Source organism: Puma concolor, chromosome D3 (genome assembly GCF_028749965.1).
Source record: "Puma concolor isolate L17-30 chromosome D3, mPumCon1.1.hap2, whole genome shotgun sequence".
NCBI classification, from domain to species: Eukaryota; Metazoa; Chordata; class Mammalia; order Carnivora; family Felidae; genus Puma; species Puma concolor.
In genome coordinates, this window is record NC_141678.1 from 3,357,579 (window position 1) to 3,381,532 (window position 23,954).

General features: G+C 53.8%; 1 protein-coding gene across 1 annotated transcript in view; it reads right to left on the minus strand.

Annotated features, from left to right (window-relative positions):
• TMEM132C (transmembrane protein 132C) overlaps nt 1-23,954 on the minus strand; it is a 307,760-nt gene that overhangs the window by 90,628 nt on the left and 193,178 nt on the right. The window contains exon 3 of the mRNA XM_086681440.1: nt 21,671-21,817. Coding sequence (XP_086537566.1) covers nt 21,671-21,817 — 147 coding nt within the window. The remainder of the gene's footprint in view (nt 1-21,670; nt 21,818-23,954) is intronic.

The following is a 23,954-nucleotide window of genomic DNA, read 5'->3' on the forward strand; positions in this document are numbered from 1 at the left end:
AGTGAGGGAGGAAACTTTGGGATGTTACGGGTCTGTGTGTGCCCTTGGCACGGGTGATGGTTTCACGAGTGACTACTTACCCCCAAACGTGCCGAGTTGTGTACGTTACAAACGTGCGGATTTTCCCGTGTCAGTCAAACCTCAGGAAAGTGGTTTAGAAACCAAAGGAGGAGACACAGAGGTTTGGGGAAAGCCAGCCTCTGACTCCCCTGAGGCCGCCGTGGGGAAAAGGCAAGTCCCAACAGCAGCCGTGTGCGCGAGGCCATCACAGACACCGCGGGCGCAGGGCACACGGTCCCTCCTGAGGCTCCTCCAGATCACAGGCAAGGCCTGAGGTGCAGAAGGACGGGAAGAAAGCGACCGTCGGGGCTGCCTGTGACTCAGCAATAATTAGCTTCACAAATCATTCAGAACACAGTGGGATTTGTATGAAGTCTGAAAACAAACACTTACTGCCGGAATGTGCTAAGGACAAAGCGTGTATCGAAAGCACCACGGTTCGAGATGCATCACTAACTTCGGCCGTGAGTAGGATTCCAGGAGGGCTTCATGGAGGAGGTGAGCACTGCTCTGGGCACTGAGCCATAGTTTGACTTTTAAGCTCCAGAAAGTTGCTGGTGAACGGATAACGGTGTGTGCTCCTTCTTCCAGAATCAAACCAAGGTCAGGGGGCTTTCTCTGAATCATGGCGGGGGTGGGGGCAGGGCGGGCAGCTGAGAACCACGGCGAGGTCAGATTTACTCCCCACACTGACTTGTCCTTCTCAGCTCATCAGTGGTTCACCTTCCCCTTGGAGCTGGGAATCAAGAAAGATGTTTGAGCAGGACCAGCGTTCGCCCCACCACAGCACACTCGGAACGCGCGGAACGCAAGGTGCAGGGAACTTTTTGTTTCTGCCGGGTCTTCCTCTGGGCTTCTTCTCCTAAGGCTGCCAGACCCCAGCCAAGCCATTCAGCTTAGACACCTCCTCCATCCACCTTTTCTGTGTCAGAAGCCGAACAGTGGATGGGTGACACTTCAATACTGTGTTTCCTACACCCCCAGTGTGAGAGAGCAACCACTCCTCATCTGTTAGGCGGGCTGCACATACCTTCGACTTCTTTATACGCCTGTCTGCCCAACACAGCCCTGTGGTCACTGTCTCCTGGGGCCGTACTGCTCCTATCCGTGCCCCTCGGTTCTCTGACTCCTGTTGGCCACACAGCAGGCTGCGTGCTTGCCGAGCAGGACGGAGTCGCGGAGTTGAGGCCACGTGCTTGGGTCCCCTCAGCTCACTTCGCCCCTTCTGTCCACCTTTCCTCAGTGGCATAGAACCACCCGCGACACGTCACCTCCAATTCGACTCTTCGGGGGAACGTGAGTAAGACATCTGCTTTCTCCATTTCCTCATAACTTTGTCCTTTATGACTTGGCACCACTGGGATCCCCCCAAAGCAGAGCCCCCTCGAGCTGGCGCAGGGAAAAGACAAAAAGAGAAGTCGGGAAATCGACATCAGCCGCCTGGCCCTGAAATACACTCCAGCTGGGTGTCCAATGTGTCTAATGTCCTGGCTGGTCACTCTACTGGCGAACTTTGCGTTTCTGGAGACTGGGGAAAAGGTTCCGATTCAAGGAGCCTGGGATTTTCTTTCCCAACCGCCCTGGTGAGAGTCAGCCCCCTTCAAAGGAAAGTCAAGGTGAGCTCTGAAATATCGCTGAACCCACCAATGCAACGTGCCCTTTGCAAACGCAGTGAAGAGGGTGCCCTCTCTCGCTGATGGGCGCGGGAGTCTGCAAGGGGCCTCATCGCCCACATACGCTGCACGTTTGTTCAAGGACCGGCCGGATGTTGGAGCTCCACTGGGATTTGCAATTTAAACACTTCTTTTGTTACAGCATGGTTTAGAAAGAGAGAACACAAATTCTGGTAACGGGGACTCCAAGAGCACCCAGCCCGCGCTGGCCCGCGTCCACACTGCTCCCTTGCCGTGGTTTTGTAACGCCCCCGCCCCCTCCTGACTACACTTCTCCCTGACGCTCCAGAGCCCTGATGGGTTTCTCCCATTAACTTGACTTCCCTTCACTTCTTAAGAGGACCCTCAGCTTCCGGAGAGCGGAAGGGTGTTTGGGGCAAACCAGTGGTCCTCAGCCAGGGCTCAGTTTGCCCCCACACCCAGGGAACCCTTGGCGACCTCTGGAGACATTTTTGGTGGTGGCAGTTGGGGCGGGGAAGTGCTATCAGCATCCGGTGGGTAGAGGCCAGGGGTGTCTCCAACAGAATTCAGAAATCTAAGCTTCCAGGCAGAACGTACTGGTTTAAAAGCCTCCGTATGGAATTGATAAGACGTCCAGTGTCCCGGCCTGGACGCAGAGCTCGGACTCCTTCTCACCAGGCTCCCGTAAAGGGAGACGGATCTTGGCCGGGACTTTCACGTGGGTGATTGTTTTCATCCTTGTATCAGCTCTCCGGAGCACTGCTCCATTCTGCTGATGAGAGAGCTGAGGCTTGTGGGCAGTCGTCATGGGAAGGGGGGATTTCAAGGCGGGTTTTGAACCCTTGTCTGCAGGCACCTTCTCTCGCTGCTTGGAAGGCGCTGCCTCGTGCTCTTTGTCTGGCCTTCCTTTTCCTCTTCCACCTAAATCTAAGCTGCATATCCAGGCCTGGACCGGTTACAATTCCTCCAGGAAGTCTTCCCTGACTGTACCCAGGCATCCTCACTGCCCCCTTGGATTCACGCAGCCCAGTGGATCGGGACAGTCATCCTGGTTGATTTGGGTGAGAACCACGCAGTCTTACCTCCCCGCCCACTGAGCCCTTTGAAGGCAGGGGCTCTGGCTCCTCTCCCACCTGCCCTGCACGGAGGACGGCACAGAGCAAACAGTGAACGCACCGTTGCTCTGAGTGGGCTCTCTGGGTGTACCCGTGGGGCAGCGGTTCTGCCCAACAACACGTTTGGGAAGCAAGAAGCTTCCTTGCTGCAGGACTTATCAGAGCCTTGCCACGTAATGGGCCCTGGGACGCGCCAAGAAAGGGTGATGTAAATTGCACAATTATCCAAACGTATGCGACTAGAAAACCAGGGGTCAAAGGGTTTGTTTGGAGCAGTGAGTCACGCAAGAGGGCTTTTCATGTCCTCCCTGCCCCAGCAAATCTGCACAAAGTGGCAGTTTTCCAACAAATTTTAGAGCGAGGTGTTGGTAGGTTGGTGGATACGCACTGAATGGAAGCCATCTGGGTGGAAATGCCGTATCAGCAAGGGCCAGTCTGTCCGCAGCGTGAGCGGAGCTGGGACACTAGGTGGAGACGTGCAGGGAAGGCGGGTGGGGGTGGGGAGGATTCCTTCACGTGCACCTGCTCTGCAGCCGGCCAGTGGGCAGACCCAGCGAGCCCCTCCACCTCGCCCACTCCTGACCTTCCAAGATGGCGCCACTCACCCCCTCCATGTGGGGGACTCATTTTTCTTTGGTAGCGTTCATTTGTTTGGGGCACTGGCATTCTACTGAAGAGACTTTGGGAAGTTGATTTCATTTTTGGAAGGTGGAGTGAGATAGCTAATCCCCTAAAGATAAAAACCCCCAGTCACTTCTATTTGGAGTAATGCTTTTTAAGCTTGGTTTTTGCTTTTGTTTTTTTTCTTTCTTTCCTAATTACAAGTGTCTTTATTACTTTCAAAAAAAAAAAACACAAAAAAACCTTACAATTTTGCATCCACGGGGATGCTTAATAGAAGGAAAGGGTCTACTTGGGAAATAATTCGCATCTGATAATCAGATAAGAGGTAGACTTGGAAGGTAGGAATGACTTTGGATGAGTGGGGAAGAGAAAGGGTGTTCTTGGTGGGGGGAGGGAGCTGGGATAAGCACCCAGTCATGAGTGAGAGGAAGGGAGGCTGGTCAGAAGGGAGGGGGGCTGGACTAAGGGAAGGGTAGGTATTCGTGGACTAAGGGAAGGGTAGGTATTCGTGTTCATCTGTTGGCTGTGGCCGTGTGATGGGGGCCTGGAATGCCGGGGCAAGACCCCTCCCCCGTCCGATCACCCGACAGTTCCCACAGTGGGGCGTGCATACAGCAGGTGGCACTCGGGGTGACCGCAAGTGGGACCGTCCAGGGTTGGGAGGTGGGAGACACCCAGCTTGCCTGGCTTGGAGGCATGACCTACATTCTAATTTCAAATGCATCCTTCTGTTCATACAAAAGAGAGGGATTAAGCCGAAAGCTCTCTTGGGGCATCGGCAAGCAGGAGGGCAGGCTTTTAGCATCACAAGACTCCGCTGGAATGAAGGGAAGTGGGCTCCAGACGGAGCATTTAATTGCATTTACTTGTAGGTTTCCCTTCTACTTATGGCGAACGATACTGGGGTTTTCATAGCCAGTAATGAGATGAAGTTTCCCCTTGACACAAATTTATTTAAGTAGCAGAAAGGATGAGTCGACTTTAGTATGAAACACTAGCTAAATAATAATTGCGCTTATGGTCTGTGGCCACGGCAAGAATCAGGAGTGGCATTTAGGGACATGAGCCACAGACACCCGGAGTCACCACGGGGTCGTCTGAGGTCAGCTGTGGGGAAGGTGGGATTTCAAGGCTTCTAACGAGGCAGTGAGAGCGGGACCCGGAGTTCAGGGCGCTGCATCGCTGGAAGAAGGAGGGCTCATCCCACACCCTAGGGGAAGTCAGGGCAACGGCTCTCTTTGTAACCCCAAGATGTAACCTCATAAAACTTTTAAAGGATCAAGGGCCGCTTCAGGAGGGAAAGGCCAGGGTGGAGGGCTGAGTTAGTAAGAGAAGAGCCCAGAGGCACGGCCCAATCCATTTACGGGAGGCGTGTTTCCGAGGCTCGGGACCAGACGCTCACCCAAGGTCTCGGTGGGCTATTTCACACAAGTACAGCCGTGGGTCCAACGATGCCTGGGAAGGAAGAACACCGCCCAGGGAGGCGTGTCCCCGGTGCCCCCATCCCGCATTGGGCCAGGGCCACAACCTCGGGGTAGAAATGGCAGTGCTCCCTCCTCTCCATCTGCTGGCGTCCTCCCCAACGCGAAAAGACGTACGAAAGAAAGGGATCAGGACCGCAGGTCCGTAGGGACGACGGATAAAGATGTGGTTGAGCCACATAACGGAGTATCGCTCAGCCACGGGAAAGCCTGACGCTTGTGACAACGTGGCGGACATCGTGCTGGGGGACAGAAGTCAGACAAAGACTAACTTGTATGGGACTGACTTTCACTTATGTGAAACGCAAAAAAAAATCGACGTTGTAGAAACAGCATGGCACGGTGGTTGCCAGGGGCTGGGCAGGGGTGGGGGGTGGTGGTCCAGGTCTAAGAGGGGTTCGTCCTGAGGGGGTGCCGCACACGGTGGGCACAGTCAACAATATCGTGTTGTGTACTTGAAAGTTGTTGAGAGGGTAAACCTTAAGTGTCCTCGCCAAAAAAACAAAACAAAGCAAAACAAAACAAAACACCAAAAACCTGGCTGCAGCAACTACTTTACAATGAATGAAATCATGACACTGTCCACTTAAAAATATGTACAATTTTGGGGTGCCCAGGGGGCTCAGCCGGTTGAGCATCCGACTTCGGCTCAGGTCACGATCTCACGGTTCATGGGTTCGAGCCCCGCGTCAGGCTCTGTGCTGACAGCTCAGAGCCTGGAGCTTCCTTCTGATTCTGTCTCCCTCTCTCTCTCTGCCCTTCCCCTGCTTACACTCTGTCTCTCTCTTAAAAGGAAATAAACATTTAAAGAATGTGTACAATTTTATTGACCAACAGTAAGGCTTGTCTGAAAAGTGCACGGACCCATGTGGGCTACCCGTACGGTGAAATATTATTCACCGATGAGAAGGCACAAGGCACTGATCCAGCCACCAACCTTGACAACGTGACGCTAAGCGAAGAAAACCGGTCCCAAAGGCTACGTACTGTAGGATTCCATGTATATGGAAGGTCCAGAATAGGCAAATCCCTGGGGACAAAGCAGGTTAGGGGGTCCCAAGGGCCGTGGGGGTGGAGAAGGAAGGTCCAGTCACTGTTCATGGGTATGAGGGCTACTTGTGGGGTGACAAAAATGTTCCAGAACTAGTAGTGATGCCTGAGCAAGCCTCAATACACTAAAGTCCACGAGACTCTACACTCTTAAAGGGTGAATTTTATGGTATGTGAATTACATCTCAATAAAAGACTATATGATAAACAAAAGCAGGAGAGAGTTGATTTTTAAAGCACCTTTTAAGGGTTCTGGACAGGATTCTCTGAGCACAATAAAAAGCCTATTTGCCACCAACACCATCTTCAACAAAAAAGCACAGACCCAGGGATCGGACGACTGGCCTTCAAAACCCTGCAGCCCATTAAGCTGCGTGCTCATGGGCAGAGTTGCTTGGCATCCTGCTGCCCTTCCTCATGGGCGAAATGGGGACCATTGCCGAGGACCCACACGGCGATGTAGAGACTCGAGGTGCGTATTAGCAAAGGTTCCAGCTAATGGCACACAAACACGCCGACTGCTACTGATAACGACTGACCGCTAAGTGCCACTTGTCTCTCTGCCCAACCTCCGGATGCAAAGGTGAATCTCCTGTCGGCGGGGGGGACTCAGAGGTAGGAGCCGTGGAACAAAGAGACCACGCCCACGGATGGGCTGCCTTAATGAGCCGAGCACAGAGGACTGCGCCCTACAGATGGGACCACCCTCTCCTTATTCAGTGGAGCCCTCCTCTTTGCACAAATGATCTTGAAGACTTCAGCACGGAGTGCTTTGACCCCCACCCTCCCAGATCCAGCATACAGCTGATTCTGTAGGGTCGGTGCCGACCATGAGTTATCTCGAAGGTGCACCAGATGCCAGGAAAGGGAGAGTTCCGCCTCCGGTAAGTTGGTGGCCACCATGTTGCAGGGAGATGTTGCAAAAGACTGACGTGGACCAAAATGCTACTGGCTTCCTTCGATGCAAAATTACGCATTGCTTAGGACACATAGGACACGTCTTTCCATTATCGGGTCCTACGGTACTTGTGTCTTTCATGATCTCTGAGCTATTTTTTTTTTTTAATTTTTTTTTTCAACGTTTATTTATTTTTGGGACAGAGAGAGACAGAGCATGAACAGGGGAGGGGCAGAGAGAGAGGGAGACACAGAATCGGAAACAGGCTCCAGGCTCCGAGCCATCAGCCCAGAGCCTGACGCGGGGCTCGAACTCACGGACCGTGAGATCGTGACCTGGCTGAAGTCGGACGCTTAACCGACTGCGCCACCCAGGCGCCCCTGAGCTATTTTTTTTTTAACATTTATTTATTTTTGAGACAGAGAGAGACAGAGCATGAACGGGGAAGGGGCAGAGAGAGAGGGAGACACAGAATGGGAAGCAGGCTCCAGGCTCTGAGCCATCAGCCCAGAGCCCGATGCGGGGCTGGAACTCACGGACCACGAGATCGTGACCTGAGCCGAAGTCGGACGCTCAACCCACTGAGCCCCCCAGGCGCCCCATCTCTGAGCTATTTTACAATTCTGTAAACTGCAGGTAAACGGTAGCCCTGTGAATGATTCTCGCCAACAGGCACACAAATAAATTACACGCAGTGGAGGGACAGTCGATTTCTCTCCCCACCCTAGTGGAAAAAGTCAGCTTTCACCCCTTACACATTTACTTTATGGTCTATACATGTCTCTGCTTCACGAATGCTTCTTTGAACAGTTGTAACATGACACATGTTCCCTTCATTAATCATTGCTTAGCTAAAATCTTTCACACGTTCATTTTATGTTTGCCATTTTTCTGGGGGGGGGGGCAGGTGGGCAAGGATTATCCTGTAACAATGTGAAAACTGGTAAAAGTTAGTTATTAACCCAAGAAAGTCAGAGACAGCGTGGGGCTCTCACTGCTCCGACTAAGGACAAAGCGAGGAAGCGTGTGTGCTTGAAGGGAGGTGTGTGAGGTAACTAGAGAGGGAAACTCCCTAGGTGTCCGTCCTTTCCACCCGTGACGTCTGCCACGGTCCACTGTTTACCCACTGACCCCTCAGGAGAGGGGCTGCAAACACCGTTGTCTTCAGGGACGAGTCACACAACGCACGTGGCTGGGCTTGAGATAATGAAAATTGGTAAAGACAGCTGAAACACGTGTTCTCGGCCTCAGCTGGACAGACCCAGTGTCAGAGGGACGCAAGCTACTCGGGACGGCCACTGTCGTCTGGTGTTTGCTCAGTGCATCCGCTAAAGCATCCGGGAGGGTGGCGTATGCACAGAAAAATGACGGAAAACACTGGATTCTGGAAGGAGGTCTGCTCGAGACTCATTCATCAGAGAAGTTCTTCCCCGACACGTACGTCGAGATTTGTGACGGTCCGTGGGTGTTGCAAGCGAGGTTCTTTATTTGCAAAGGAAACGGACAACAGAAAGCCCGTCCCAGGTGGCTGAGCTCCAGTGTGACTGTGGGGTGTGCATGTACATGTGAGTGCGTGTGTGTGCATGGGTGTGTGCGTGCACGGGTGTCCACATGCATGGGTGTGTGTATGGGCATGTGTGTGCACGTGTGCACATGGATCACACATTTGGGTGTGTGTGCATGAGTGTGCACGTGTGCATGAGTGGGTATGCATGTTTATATACGTGTGTGTGCATGTGTGTGCACGTGGATGAGTGCGTGTGCGTGCGTGTGCACGTGTGTGTGCATGCCTGCGTGTCCTCGTCCTGGCATTGTCCTTCTCGTACCCGTCCTCTCCTCTTTGGGGCTAAGGGGCTTTCCGACAGGAAAAGAGCCCCAGCTGTACTCGCTCTGGCTTACGTGCTTTTTCATACTTTTGCCTAATATGGCCAGGGTTTCATCCTTCAACTCTGCTTTCCCTTCTCATGGTAACAGCATGAGAATAAAAAAGCATGAACACCGGTCGAAAGAGAACGTGGTGGAGAAAGAAAGAATCCAGGGGCTCAGAGGGCAGCAGTGACTTCAACACATCTGAAGTTAGTCTTTGATTTTAACTTTTTTTTTTTTTTTTTTGGTCTTTCATGATTTTGGCAAAAGACGGCAGGCAATCAAGGTTCTATTTGAAGCAGCTGTGTAAGCAATCTTCGTTTTAAGCGGAGACAATGGAAAATTAATCTCAGCCCGGCGTAACTAAGTTTTCATAGAAACAGTGAAAGCCCCTTGAATATTATCACCCTCCACAGATGTTTGCTGACTGCCCTGATTCGCCAAATGACCACAAGTGGCGTCCAGAGAGCGGGCTCTGTCTGGGTGTCACCTGGGTAATAAAAAGCCGGGGGCATAAACGGAAAGGGTAAACCCTGCTTCTTCTTCTCTTCCGTCCGCCTCCCCCGCCTCTCTTGACTCCGTGGGCGGAGAATTCTCCGGCCTGTCCTTGTCGCATGCAATCTTCAGAAGCCTGTAAACACGTGCTTGCACACCTGTGTGAAGGTCAGCGGAAGCACTTTCTCTGTTTGCCCCTGTAACAGGGGTCACTGGTGCCTCTAACACCCATCTCTGTAAGTCAGGTGGGGTCCACACCGTACTCGGAGCTGAGTTTTGCTGCGGAGAAGAGGCTGTGGCCAGGCCCCGAGGCCTCTGGATGCACGTGTCATGAATGTGTGACCCGCCTGTCCTGACTGATGACATCATGAATGGTCCCCACTCTCCTCTCTGGCCTTGGCATGGTCCCCGCGTCTGTCCCTCGGCCGGGAATGCCCTCGCTCACGTAGCCGGCGGGGGGCTCACTCTCAGATTCTTTCAGGCGTCAGATGTGACCTCTTCCAAGGGGACCCGGCTCACTGGCCCAGCCATGCTCTGCCTCAGTATCCCTCATTGTGCCCACCTCCTTCTGGCAGTACTGACTATCCTCTGCGTCCCCTTCTTGTCCCCCTCCTCTGTCCCCCCACTAGAGAGAAAGGTCTCTGTCTCCCCGTGCACGCAGCGTATGGGGGTGAGGGCCTGGCACAGAGAAGCATCTGGATGCGTGTGTGACAAATGGATGCATGAAGCCGGGGACGGCAGCACGTTGCACAAAATAACGCCCCGCAGCAATTCCCTTTGGGTTTCACCTTGACCGTGTTTTCTCGGGGCAAACTGACTCCGTTTCCAGAGAGGTGGGCAATCTTACAGCTGGTAGTGAGTGCTGGGGGGCTGCGGGCAGGCTGGGAGGCACCCCCCAGCAAGGGTCCAGAGGCACAAGGCATCTGGTTCTTGGATTAACCAGACTCTTGCCTTGACCTCATTTCCCTGCCTTCCTCGTCTCCCCGTCAGTATCGCCAGAGGGAAAGCGCTGGCTCCGAGGCACCCGGGCTGAAGTCTTGTTCTGGGCTTCCCCACCGCACCCACTTGGGGAGTCTCCTAATCTCTGTGTTTCGGGGCCCTGTGTGTAGACCACACATAGTAATAACCGCAGCTCCCTGGTAGGGGATGTGGAGATTTTAAAGGAGCGAGTATGAGGTACTTAGGGCAGGGGCGCCTGGGGGTGGGGGGGCTCAGTCGGTTGAGCGTCTGACTTTGGCTCAGGTCGTGATCTCACGGTTTGTGGGTTCGAGCCCCGCCTCCGGCTCCGTGCTGACAGCTCGGAGCCCGGAACCTGCTTCGGATTCTGGGTCTCCCTCTCTCTCTGCCCCTCCCCTGTTCACGCTCTGTCTCTCTCAGACTCAAAAATAATAAACATTAAAAAAAAAAAGGCGCTCAGAGCAATGCCGTGTGTGTGTGCAGCACTCAAAGTATGTGCGATTGTTACTTGTTGGGAATTCAGTGTTGGCTTCCTAGATTGGGCGGAATATCCTAAACCACGGAAAGCCCCTTGCGGAACAGGGTGTGAGCATAAATAATAAAGCTGTTGGGCAGAAGCCAGAAGCCACGCACATCGATGGTTTGTTTTTCTTCAATTACATACCCTTCGGCGCCTTCCTCACTGGAGCCCGCTGCCTGCCACGAACGGTTAGACTAAAGGTCTCCATCTCGAAGGGCTCTGCTCCACAAAAGGCATCGGGTCTGTTTTGGCAAGACACTCACTCTCCTTCTGAACTCTCAGGCACGGCGGGAGGCGCAGGGCGGGAATGTCTTTGCCCGTGGTCTCCGCCTCGGGAAGGCTGTGTGATGGATGTTGGTCCCTGTTTCTTTTAACTTGGGATTCTTCCCCTCCCTGCCTCTCGGTCTGGGTGACGCACATGTGGTCCCGAGGCGTGGCACATGATTGGCGGAGCTAATCCAACGGTGCCATGCTCCGTTCAGACAGAAGGCTTAGTGTGGGGCCAAAATGGCAGGAGGACCCCGGAGCTTTGGCCTGGCCCCGGGAACAGGGCTTCTCTCTGCCCTGGCAGACCTGGGAGGTCACAAAGCCGCAGCTGACGTGGCCAATGTGTGCCGGGAGGATGGCCCCGGTGACGGGGAGCACGGATGAACCCATACCTTCAAATGGAGGGTGCCATTTTCAGCTGACGGAAATCTGAAGCCAAGCGCCCTTGTGCGGATTCAAGTTTACCCCCCCGGGGTTCGAGCTCTCTTCTCTTTTTTTCTTTTTCTCAATTCCGTTCAGGTTGGCCCTTCTTTCCCTTGAACCAAGAGAACATTCTGGATAAAGACGGCTCTGGGGGGGACCATTCCCCGAAGGAGGCACGGAAGGGCCTTAGGACACGAGCCATGCTTGAGCCTCCCTGAGAAGACTTGGAACCAGGACCGGGCGCCTTCCAGAGGGTCAAGGAACTGGGTTTCCTCTTCAAAATGGCGCACCTGTCTGGGATATGCGCCCCCACGCTGTCTGACTGTTGACCTGGCAACCCCGGGAATGCCTAACGCATGCCAGGCACTGTTCTCATAAGCTGTTTCATTTAACCCTCCAAACACCTGCAGGAAGGAGATGCTATTAGGGTGTCACCCCTGTTTTGCAGATGAGAAAACAGAGGCACACAAGCCTGATAAGCGCCAAAGTTCCCTGAGTCGGTCTGAGCATCAAGACGCCGGCCGTCTCGTTTCCGAGCCTGAGCTCTGAGCCCGTCCTGCTGTATCACGGGCGGGATCGGGGGATGCAGCTCTTTGTTGCGCTAGTACTACTGCCTTCCCCTGAGGGAGGAGTCAGCCACAGAGATCGCCGCCGTGCAACAACAGCACCCCACTTGCAGTCGTCCTCAGAAATCACGCCCTAGGATTTTTGTGGGAGCCTGACGTTCTCCAGACTGGGGAAGCATAAGTGAGCACGAGCATGGCAGACCGGCCCCCACCCCCACCCCCCACCGGTGGTGTGGTCACAACTGACACGGGGTGAGCGACATCTCAGAATTTCAGGTGAAGGTGGAACCGACCCAACCCATTGGAAGGAACAGCAACAAAAAAAAGAGGTTAGAGAGGGAGGGAGCCAAACCATAAGAGACTCTTAAGAACTGAGAACAAGCTGAGGGTTGATGGGGGGTGGGAGGGAGGGGAGGGTGGGTGATGGGCCTTCTTTAATCTGAATGCCTACAATTCAGGGAATCCGAAAGATCAGAAGTGGCTACTGATTTCTCAAAATCTATTTTGTCTATTCAGGTTATATTACATCACTGACCTTCATGTAGTTCTTAGGGGTCGAGTTATGCCCAAAGACATGTGCTTTCAGTTTTGCAAAGGGAAATCCCCAAATAGGGGGTGAGTTTCTTGCAAAGAACAAAGGAATCAAGGGTAGAATATAACTTGCTCCTCTCAACCTGCCAGGTGCTTTTGGACTAAATACTTCGAATGCCTTTGAATCTCAGTTTATTCACACCCGTAACAAAGACCATACCCAGGACCCAGGTCCCTCCCCCAGGACCCAGGAGACCATACCCAGGGTCTCCAACCCTCACAGGTTTGCTGCGATGATCAAATTAAACATATCCATTGAGTTGCCTTTGCAGACGATAAAGCTCCGTAAAGTCACGAGGAATTTTTGTGTCTTACGTTCACAGAGCCTTATTGAGTATCATTTTTAATCTTAGGAGTTCGCATAAGCAATCCTGGAGTGTCTGTAAGAACACAGTGTGAGTTATCTACTAGCTTGCAACAAATTAGCCCCCACACTTGGTGGCTTGAAACAACACACATGTATCATCTCCAAGGTGCCTCTGCAGAGAGCGGCTGCCTCACCGACTCAAACCGGAGACAAAAGAGAAGTCAACCCCCATCTTGTCTAATCAGGGATTTGGGGAGGGTCTCCGTCACAACCACGGACCCTTTTGCCCGAACCGATCCGCACCTGCGTGGGGACCGTCCGCCGTCCGCCCCGGTGTAGGAATGTGAGCAGTGGACGGGCTCAGCCCAAGAGCCGGTGGAGTATTAAGGTGACTTGGCTTTTATCTTTAACTGAAGCCTCAACGCTTCCTCCCAAGGTGGAAAATTAAAGGCATGATGGATGAGGTGTCTGTGCCATTTAGCTGGCCTAGTTTACACACCACTGGCGAGGAAATACCGCTCTTGAGATGGAACAAGTAAGGAATACTAAGGACCACTTAGGAAGAATTAATGTGATGTGGAGAATGGAAAGAAAAGAAGGTATTCAGTTGCCCAGGAGAGGCACGGAGATCAGCTTACAGAACCACCTGTCCCCGGGTCTTTGAGGAGAGAACCCAGTCAGGGCTCTGAAGGACTGATTTGAGGTTATCAGAGTAACCTCTCCGTGCTAAGAGACTGCCTCTCTTCCACACTTTTTGTTCCCCCTCCAAGAGACAGTGCTGTATTTCCTCCTGAACAAAGCCCTCGAGCGTTTTTGCCGACTCGGGCAGCTGGGCTTCCGTGTCAGAAAGCATGGCGGTGCTGTTGGATGTGAAGGTGGCAGAGAGAGGGGAGGTGGGTGTCCGGTCGTGGGGGGGCTTGTGGAGGAAGTTCGTGGCGGGCAGCACAGCCCTCTGTCCTCACCTGGGCCTAAGGTACGAGCCGTCTGCGTCTTCTCGGACCACCCCTCCCCATTCGTTTTCCATAGGCTCACTGACAATATCGTTCACGCAAACATGACTGTGCCTCTGTCCTGCCTTCTTCTCACTGTTCTTTAGATAAACCAAAACACGCCTCTGTGGTTCTGGCGTCTGCTGCCCTCCGTCCTCCCCACCTTCCCACGGGCTGGGCTTCTGTGGGCTGGTGTGCCATCTTGGATTTTGTGAGCGAGGGCAGCCCCCGGTGGTGCCCAAGAAATGGGAGACACGGAGCCCGGGCTTTGGATGGCCACACCTCCCCAGACCCCTACATGACGAAAATGATGTTTTCTTGAACGTACGCTGCCCTGAGCAAGGTTTCTTTTAGCGGCAACTGACCCCCATCCTAAGGAATTCGCGCCCTGATTGCGACTCCTTTAGCACGACATACTTCTCCATGGCATTTACCGGTGTTGCAGCGAAATATTTCCTGGCATACTTATTGTTGGGTTGTTTTCCGTCTTTTCACATGGACAGTGAATTCCGTGAGGTCAGGGTCCATGCTCGTCTTGTGAGCCCTAATATTCTCAGAGCCTGGCAGGCCCTCCATCATTGATCACTGAGGACAAACACAGAAATCCAGGTTGTGAACTGGGACCCTCCAGTCGGGCTCGTGTGGTCCAAAGCTCCCCCTGGGAGGGTTTAACAGGCAGTCAGGATGTGAGTCCTGAAGATCCCCCACTTCCCGGGATTTGGGGAGCCTTTCTTCTCCCTGCAGGTCTCTGAGTTCCGGGCGGCTGGACACGGAATACCAAGATGAAGCGGAAGGATGTTTCCTCATGACGAGCAAGGTTCAGGCTTGGGCAGAGCCGCGGGATTCTTGCCAACTGGAAAGCCGTCTGCAGAAAATGTCTGTCTGTCTGCAGTGCTTAGCACAACACTGGCAAGAGGACTCCACCACCGCCCTTCCCAACACTGGCAAGAGGACGCCCCGCCCTGCCTCCCGGGATGCCGTTTGTCCCGCACGTGCAGCCCCCCCACAACTTATTCCGTCATGTGTACAATGAGGCCACACGCTCCGCCTCAACAAACATGCTTCACGCACTCAGTCTTTGGCAAACGGTCCTCACGATGTTAACACAGGGGCCCTCTGATCCTGGCTCCTCATCCAAACCACAGACGACGTGCCCCACGTCAACATATCGTTGCAAGGTCGTTCACGTATTGGTTCACTCAGTGAGTACTTCGGTCCCTGCTCTGGGCCAGGAACCGATCTAGACACGAACACAGAGGTGAAGACTATGGGCAAGTCCCTGCCTTCCCTCGTGGAGTTTACATTCTTGTGGGGAGGGACAAATGGTAAACAGTCACTTCACGCTGGTGAGTTCCAGAAAGAAAGTCAGTCAGGTGATCGGTCTGAGCGGTCACAGGCTGCCTCTTTGAGAACACAACGTCTAAGCTAAGACCTAAAAATCAGAACGATCAACTCACAGAGTCCAGTCGGAGGAAATGGCAGGTGCAAAGGCCCCGCGGCACGAACAAGTCTGGCGCATGGGGTAAAGGAAGACGGGTGACTGATGAGAGAAGCATGGGGGTAAGATCAGGAGGGTGGGCAGGGCCAGATCCCCCAGGGCCTTGGAGGCCGCGGCCAAGAGCTGGGGTTTTCTTCTGGGTGTGTTGGAAAGCCCTGGAAGGTTGAGACTATAGGGAGTTCCGGGATCGGATTTTCTTTTAAAGAGAGTGTTTCGGCCGTTTTGAGAAGACTGGATGGCCAGGGTACCGACAGCGAGCTCAGCTTAGGTGAGAGTTTATAAGTGACCTAAGGTACAGCCTGTTGGAGGCGCGTGATTGCAAACAGTCCCATTCATATAGCAGACGCACTGCACGCCCAAGGGAGATGCTCCGGGAACAGGGCAGGTCCTGGGGCCATAAACGCCGCTCCAGAGTTTCCCAGGAGAGACCGGGATGGATGGGGTCAACAGCCTGCAGACCCACAATTCCCACGTGAAACACTGCTCTCAGGCAACCCGCTAGTCAAGTCATCCGTGAAGAGACAAAACACAAGCATCACGAGGTCCAACAATTTGTCAGCCACGGGTGGCTGGTGGCGTGGACCGGCACAGGGTAACACGTCAGTGTCCACAAGACTCACAGAGGCCCAAGCCCTTCTACCAGACAGCACACTTCTGGAACGTGCCCCACAGACACAGCCACAGAAGTGCCAGGCAGCGTGTGGACAAGGTTAATCAGAGCAGCAACTGGAAGCAAAGGACAAAAGACCCTAACGGGGTTGGTTTAGACAGTGGACGCTCTAAACCAGTCCAGTTAGACAGTGGACGCCGTAATAAGCAAATGCTATAAAAAAAACAACAAAAGGATAATAAGGACCTTCATGGACCGACATGGGAAACTTGCAAGATACATGAGTAGGTCGAAAAGAGAAGCAACGTTGTTCAAAGCTGAAGTGGGGAGGGAATACGTGTGAGGGTGTGCTTGCTTCGTAGGCGTGGAATGTCTTTGGAAAGGTGTGCGATAAAGCGCCGATGTCGGTGGCCTCCGGAAGGGAGCTGGGTACGGGGAGGGCAGGGGTGGATTTCCGCGTGTTGGTTTGTCTACATTTTCGGTTTGGAACTGTGTGAATGCATCACTGGTCCTCCCCCACTCCTCCAACAGCAACAACAAAAAATTAAGAGCAGAAAATAATAAAAGCAGAAGGGGAAAATGTGCCTTAGTAAAGTGACAGATTACAACAAGCCTTCGACCTTTGGGGTTGGCTTACGAATAGCCAAAGCGAGCGATATTCAACCCACAGGTGCCCGCAGGTTACCACTGTTCCTCTGGCACCTGGCTCTGCCATCCCTTAGACGGTCAGGTTGCCCTGAGGGTGGGCACAAAGCCCAGAGCCAACCAGCTACTGAACTCCAAGAAAAGAGTGAGCCAAGAGGGTCAGCGGGGGAGACGGGGAGGAAAGTGAGTGAGATGGATTTCCAGCGCGATGTTGGGGGCCCAGACCAAGCCAACAGGACAGGGTGGCTCTGTGATTGGCATGTGCCACCACGGGAAAGAGTGCCATGCCTTGTCACAAAGACAATGCAAGGCAGTCTGGGCCACTGCGTAAAAATGTCAGGAATAACTGAAGGAAGCTTCGCTCCGTGCAAAACACAAGAACCAGCACTCTCTGTGGACGCTTACCGTAGACTGACATCTTCAATGTCCATGAGTGACAAACGCACCGCGGGTATTTACCATCTCACTTTCAGAGAAGACCCAAGGAAACGGACTAATTTGCACAAAATCACACAGGTCCCAAGTAGAAGAGCTGAGACTTGAATCCGAGTTGCCTGGCTGGCTCCAGAGGCCAAGCTATTACTCACGGCGCCATATTGCTTCACGGGACGCGGGACGATGGAGGCACTACATGACCCAAGCTTTTACCGTTCGGGCACGAAAATACATTGTTTTTAAAAACGGAAACATGATGGACCCTTGAACAACGAGAGGGTTGGGGCGCTGACCCCCCGCGCAGTCAACAATCCACGAATAACTTTTGATTTCCCCATTCTTAACTACCAAGAGCCTGCCGTTGACTCATCAGGTAAACAGTCAACAGACACCTATTTTGTGTTCTCTGTATTCTCTCCGGCATTTGTACAACAAAGCAAGCTAGAGAAAAGAAAACGCCACTCAGAAAGTCCTAAGGAGAGAACACGTTGACAGTCCCGTGCTGTTGTTTACGGAAAAAGACGTGCCTGTGAGCGGACCGAGCAGTGCAAACACACGGTGTTCAATGGGCAGCTGTGGTTCATTCCCACTGCCGTTCACCATTTTCTTGTAAAGACCGGTCAAGTGTGGGAAGGACCCGGATCCCTCAATTTAAAGGAGTCACAGTGGAGAATGCCAGCATCTCGCGGCAGCCCCGGGCGGGGGTGGGGAGTTGGAGGACTCTGACCGTGTCGGGTGTTGTGCCCAGAGCGTGGGGTGCTGCAGGGCCGCAGGGCTGTTCTCTGAGGGCCAGTGACAGGGTGACCGCCTCGGGGAGACAGCTGTACCCGCGCCTCAGCGTAAGAGGGGGTCTCCGTGGCAACATCAGGGGCTCTGAAAGCCACCTGCTCGGGTCGGAGGCCACAGCCTCCCCTAAAAGTCCATTACTGGTCTGGCAAGAGCTCCAGAGATTTCTTAATGTGCTCTAATAAGTCATCTCAGGGCAGATGCTGAGAGATATATTTACTTTCCACGTTTTCGGTTTGGACCGGGGACCACATGTCAGCCCGTAATGGAAGGAAGAAAATAGAAACCCTTCATTCTGGCCAGAAAAAGCCTTCCATGAGGCTCGGGTGCATAAAGCCGAGAAGCAGGCCTCTAGAGGCGGGGAGGGGCTGGGAACCGGACAGGGCTCTTTGGGGTAAGAAGACAAGCCGTGTCCACGTCTCCTCACTCGGGCAACTGTTCCTTGCGCTGGGAGGTGACCCCAGAGAACGGGGTTAAAACGCTCGCCTGGCCCTGAGGACCTGTAGAGGGTGGGAGCACCTCAACCCTCCCGGGAGCCCCCCGTCTTCTGGTTACATGTTGCTCTGCCACAAACTGCCCTGCAAACCTAGCGGCATGAAACGATCACTGTGTCTGTGATTCAAGAATTCCGGAAGGGCTGGGCTGGGTGGGGCTGGCTGGACGCATCCTCTCCCTTGGTGCGGGGTCCTCCCTGGGGTCTCTCCACGCGGGATAACTGGAGGCCTCGGGGCAATGGGGCTGCCTGCCTGTTGGCTCTTTTGTGACCCAGCTCTCTCCAAGCCACAGGGCGACCCTTGTGCTCACAGCAAGCTGGTCACAAACGTCACCCGTGTTCGAGGGGAAGGATGAAGGCTCTACCTTGTAATGCTGCGTAGCGACCTCCAGGAGAGCACACAGCTGGGGGCGTTGAGAACTTGACCGCGTTGCCAATGTGACCTGACGGAGAAGGACGCCCAGGAAGGAACAAGAAACTGAGACCCCCAGTCCTGCCAGCCTCGAGGAACTGAGGCAAGAGTCCTGCCAATGGCCACCTGATCCTGGAAGTATACTGTCTCTGCTGAGCCTTCAGATGAGACCCTGGTTCCCGATGGAGACGTAGACAGCGGCTCGGTGAGAGACCCTGGGGTAGAGACCCCGATTCAGAGGTGCCTGAATCCTGGCCCACGGAGGCCACGAGATAATTAGCATGTGGTGCCTGAAACTCGGGGGTAGTTTGTGACACAGCAGTAGACGACTGGTATGCTTGGCCTTTGCTCCACGGGCAGAGGAAGCGAGCCCTTGGACCTTCCCCGTCAACAAACACCCTTATTTGAAGTGTGGTCTTTCTGGGGCCAGGTCTGCAGCATTTAGGTCGCTGATGGGGGTGGTCTGGACCACAGTCAGCGTGTTCAGCGGACATCAGCCTGGCACGGAGCACAGGTGAACTGACCAAGGATTTCTGCAGAAAGTCGTCTCTCCGCGAGGGAGGCAGTGAGCACAGGACGCCCATCGGCGGTGTGCTGGGAAACAGGCTTTGCAACAAACACCTTGAATAAAGGCTCACCCTCTCGGCAAACACACCTGAGTCCAGAGCGCGCTTTCTGGAAGACGCAGAACAAACAGCGTGGCCTCAGGGACCCGTGAGGACGTGCCAGCACAGGGCGGGCGCACCTCCCTCACTTTGAGGCTCCTGATGGTGTCACGAAGGATGATTTCCACGCCTGACTTCACTGCTAATGAACACTTCCGCTCTTAACTTGCCTACTCAACTGCAGGATGTACTAACGGTCCTTCCTGGGGGCAATTGTGGAAGAGGCTGCTGTTTGGAAGCCGCTCGGGGCACCAGATGTTTTCGCTGGCTACCCGTGAAAGGGAGGACCGAGCACAGGGTCTGCGATCAAAGAACTGGGCGTTTCCACACAAAGTAGAGAATTTGCGTTATTTTCCTTGGCAGTCTTGTAGCGTTCACTTAAGAAAACGTGCCTGGTGAGGGGCTATTCTTTTCCTTTAGTGCTGCTCTCTTCAAGAAAATACACAAAGAGAAGGTATCAGGAGCCCTAAAAATGATTCAAACTTTTTGATTCTAAGAAGCCACCTTAAGTGAAAAGAGAAGGAGATAAAGCTTTATGTGGACGGTAGTTTATTGTTGCATTGTTTATAAAAAGAACAGTGGAAATGTCCAGAGACATGGGTATGGCTATTGACAGAATGTTAAATCTATATGACAGAATATTGTGAGGCCGTTAAAACGTTGCTGAGGACAATTTAATGTCAAGAGAAAATGTTTACAATAGAAATGAAAGTATCCTAAAACCTGTAGAGATTATGATACCAGATTTGTAAGATAAATAAACCGATTGCACATTTATTGTACGTATAAAACGCTGGGAGGAAATGAACCGACTTATTAGCACTGGGTTATCCTTGGGTGGCAGGGTACTGATATATTATTTAACGTTTTTTCCTTGCATAACTGTGCTTCACAAATACTCTATGAGGCGCCTGAGAGGCTCAGTCAGTCCAGCGTCCGACTCCTGGTTTCGGCTCAGGTCGTGATCCTAGGGTCCTGAGCTTGAGCCCCACATCGGTCTCTCTCTGTGCTGATGGTGCAGAGACTGCTTGGGATTCTCCCTCTCCCTCCCTCTCTGCCCCTTCCCTGCTCTCAAAATAAATAAATTTAAAAAATACTCTAAAAGGAGTATGTATTGTTTTTATATGCAGAAAACAATCAAAGAGTAATCCAGATGTCCGTGTAGAATGTCACACAGCATCACGTCCTTACACACGATCGCCACCGACTGTCACCCCATCTTCAGATCCTTCCTCATTGAAGACTGGGCCTAATCCTTTACGATTCAGACATCAATTCCGACGCGTGTGTTTCCCCCCCGGGGCAGCTCGCCGACACCAGCTGGGATCCTCGGGTGCCATGCGATCCTGACCCCGTCCACCCAGAGGTGGCGTCACATTCCCCCCCCCCCCGCTGTGAGGGGCTCCATCCCATAGGACTGTCCCCCCCCATTGCAGGTGCCGGTCACTGGTCCAGGCTATAAGCCCGAGGTTCCCGTGACCCCCTCCTTGGGCTCGCCTGATTTGCTGGAGCAGCTCACAGAATGCAGAGAAACCCTTACTGACCGGGTTAAAGGATGTTAATAACTCAGGGGCAACCACACTGAGGAGACACATGGGTGTCGGGAAGGGGGCACAGACCTTCATGCTCTCTCTGGGCACCACTCGCCCCGAGTGCCAGGGGCTCACCCACCTGCACCCTCTCTGACACCCTTTCTCTAGGGTTTTTCTAGAGGCCTCACTACAGAGGTAAGGTTGATTAAGTCACTGGCCGCTGGTAATGCAACCTCCAGCCTGTCTGCCCTCCCGGGAGATGTTGGGGTGGTTTGGGGGGGTGACCTCGGTGCTTTCCAAAAGTCACTTCATTAACCCAGGAAAGGCCACCTTTGTTCCTCTCGTCACTCGGGAAATTCTAAGGCTCTTAGGAGCTCTGTGCCGGGAACAGCGATGAAGACCGGATCCGCGTTTCTTACCAAGGGGCAAAACATCACACCCTCCGTGCAGAGGATGCGCACTTAGGAGGCAGCCTCTGATCACGTAGGGAGTTCAAGGGGGAGGTGACGCCGCGCGGGACCTGAGCCTAGGTGGATGGAATGCCCGGGGGCCGGGAGGCCGGGCGAACCTTGGCGACAGGTCTCTGCGCCCAAGCCAGAACCGCAGGCTCGGGACCAGAGCCGCAGCTGCCCCCGCCAGGAGCTGCCAGACGGTCCTGACAGTCAAGGCGGGTGCCTCCAGCTTTCTGGGCCGAGGGTGTAAGAGCTCCGCCGAGCCGGGGTCAGTGCGGGCCCGCGCGGTGCGCGCTTACCTGTTGCGCGCACTGGGCGCCCGGCGCTGGCACAGCAGGGTGGCGGTGGTGTGCTTCCCGCCGCTGCCCGTCTCCTGCTTGACGTCCCACTGCCGGGGCTCGCTGGTCTGAGCGCCCAAGATGTTCACCCCCTTCTTCACCTTGGCTCTGCGGGCAGGAAGACAGGCGAGAGAGACCCACGACATTAGTGACCCGGCCTTTGCAAACGTGCCCGAGCCCCGCTGCGCTGCGATCGCCCGCTCCGCGTTCACGCGCACGTTCCCGTGGCAGGTGCAGAGACGGACCGAGGGCTCCAGAGGGGTCACGCCGGGGTGGGCGGAGACAGTGCAAGGGGAAGGGGCCACGGGCTCCAGAACGGCGGATCCGGAGGCCCGGGTCCGTGGTGAGGGTAGGGGGGCCCTGGTTGTCCCCCCGGACACAGAGACGTAGCCCCATAAAGCGTTCAGGGGGACCGTCAGTCTGCCTCGGCCAGTTGTTCTCATTTGGTGGTTGTTGGGGAGGCTGGTGTCCTGCCAGAGGCAGGTGGCAAGGTCAGGAGACATTTCCGGTTGTCGCCACTGGGTGGGGGTGCGCTGCCTGGGGGTGGGGGGAGAGGCCAAGGATGCAGTTTAACATCCTACAATGCCCGGCACGATCCCCACAACAGACTCATCAGTCCGGAGGGTCCATAGTGCTGGGGTTTCCCAGCTCACACCCTGGGTTCACCACTTTGTAGCTGTGTGGTCTGGGCCCAACCACGCCCTCTCTGCGCCTCAGTTCACGCCCTACCCCCAAAATGGATCTGCTAATAAAGCGGAATGATGAAATGTCTTAATGCCTATAAAGAGATTAGAATAGGGTGAAGCATACAGCAAGCACTTAATAAGTGTCCATTATTGCTACACTTGCTCCCATGTAGCTGCCTCCTCCAGGCAGGCTGCCAACCCAAGTGCACTAAGTTAGGGCTTGAAACAAAGGAAGCCTTCCTCTCCGGGCCGACTCGGCCCCTCTGAACCTCAGTGCTCTCGTCGACATCCCGAGGAGAAAAGTAGCAGATGGAACGCGACCGCCTGCCTGTCCTCTCCCCCAAATCCCGCTCACGGGAGAACGGAGGCCCACGAGGTGGGGAGGGGACACGCCCAGCTGCCACGGATTCTGGAACGGGAAAGAGGTCTGACGCGAGCAAATTTGGGAGCAGGATTTCCACTCGCGGCACCAGCGGTCGGTGGGAAAAGTGAGAGTCAGCGGGGATCACACCGGGGAAGCGGCCTGAGGACTCGGAGGCCCAGCTCCAAAGCGGGAGTGAATGCTCACACTGGGGTTCCTCCAAACAGCAAGCCAGGGTGCCTGGGCTCAGACCTCCCAACGGCCGTGTGCCCCCAATCACTTATAGGAGCAAACTGGAGCTACTGGGCACTGAGAAAAGTCTCTACGTGATTACAGACACCCAAACAGACAAACAGAAAAAAAAAAAGCAATCTACACAAAATAGAGCCAATATGGGAAAGACCATAATTTAAAAAAAAAAAAAAAAACAATCATTCATATTCACAGGGAGATCAGACAATACTCCACAATCATGAAACAAAAACACAATGCTATTTAAAAACGTCCAGAAAAAAAAAAAAAGAGCACTTGGAAATTAAAACTATTATAGCAGAAATATAAAGGCATAGACTGGCTGGCTGGTGGATAGAGGAGATTTGTCCTTAGAGGCAGAAAGAGCAAACCCACACCCAGGCACAGCAGCGGCACATGTCGACAGTACGGGAGAGTGAGTTCCGCACTCCTCCAGAGAGACAGAAGCGTCAGAGACAAGCACGGATTCAGAACTCACGACAGCCACTCTGGAAACCAAGAGACCATGGAAAATAGCCCAAAACTCAAAGGGGGAGTGATTCCCAACCTCGAATTCTATACCCAGCCTGATTCCAAAGACCGTCTTTCCAGATATGCAAGCTCTCTGACAATTTACTTCCTACATCCTTGCTCAGAAAGCTACCTGGAGATGTGCTCCATCAAGCGAGGGAGAAACCCAGAAGGATGTCAGACGTCAGAGGCGCAGGAAACACGTGATCCCATGCACGACAGGTGCACAGAGGGAAGGCGGCCGCAGAGGACAGGGGGCCCCAGCAAGGAGGAGAATCTGGCGGCCTTGCCGTCCGGAAATGGACATTTTCCTAAGGAATCTGGTGGGGATGAAAGCTCCGGGAGGAGATCCAGACAGTCAGCTAAGCGTTTGGGAATGAACGAGAGCTCAATATACAGAAAATGAAGGGAAGGAATAAAACCGGACCAGTTTTTA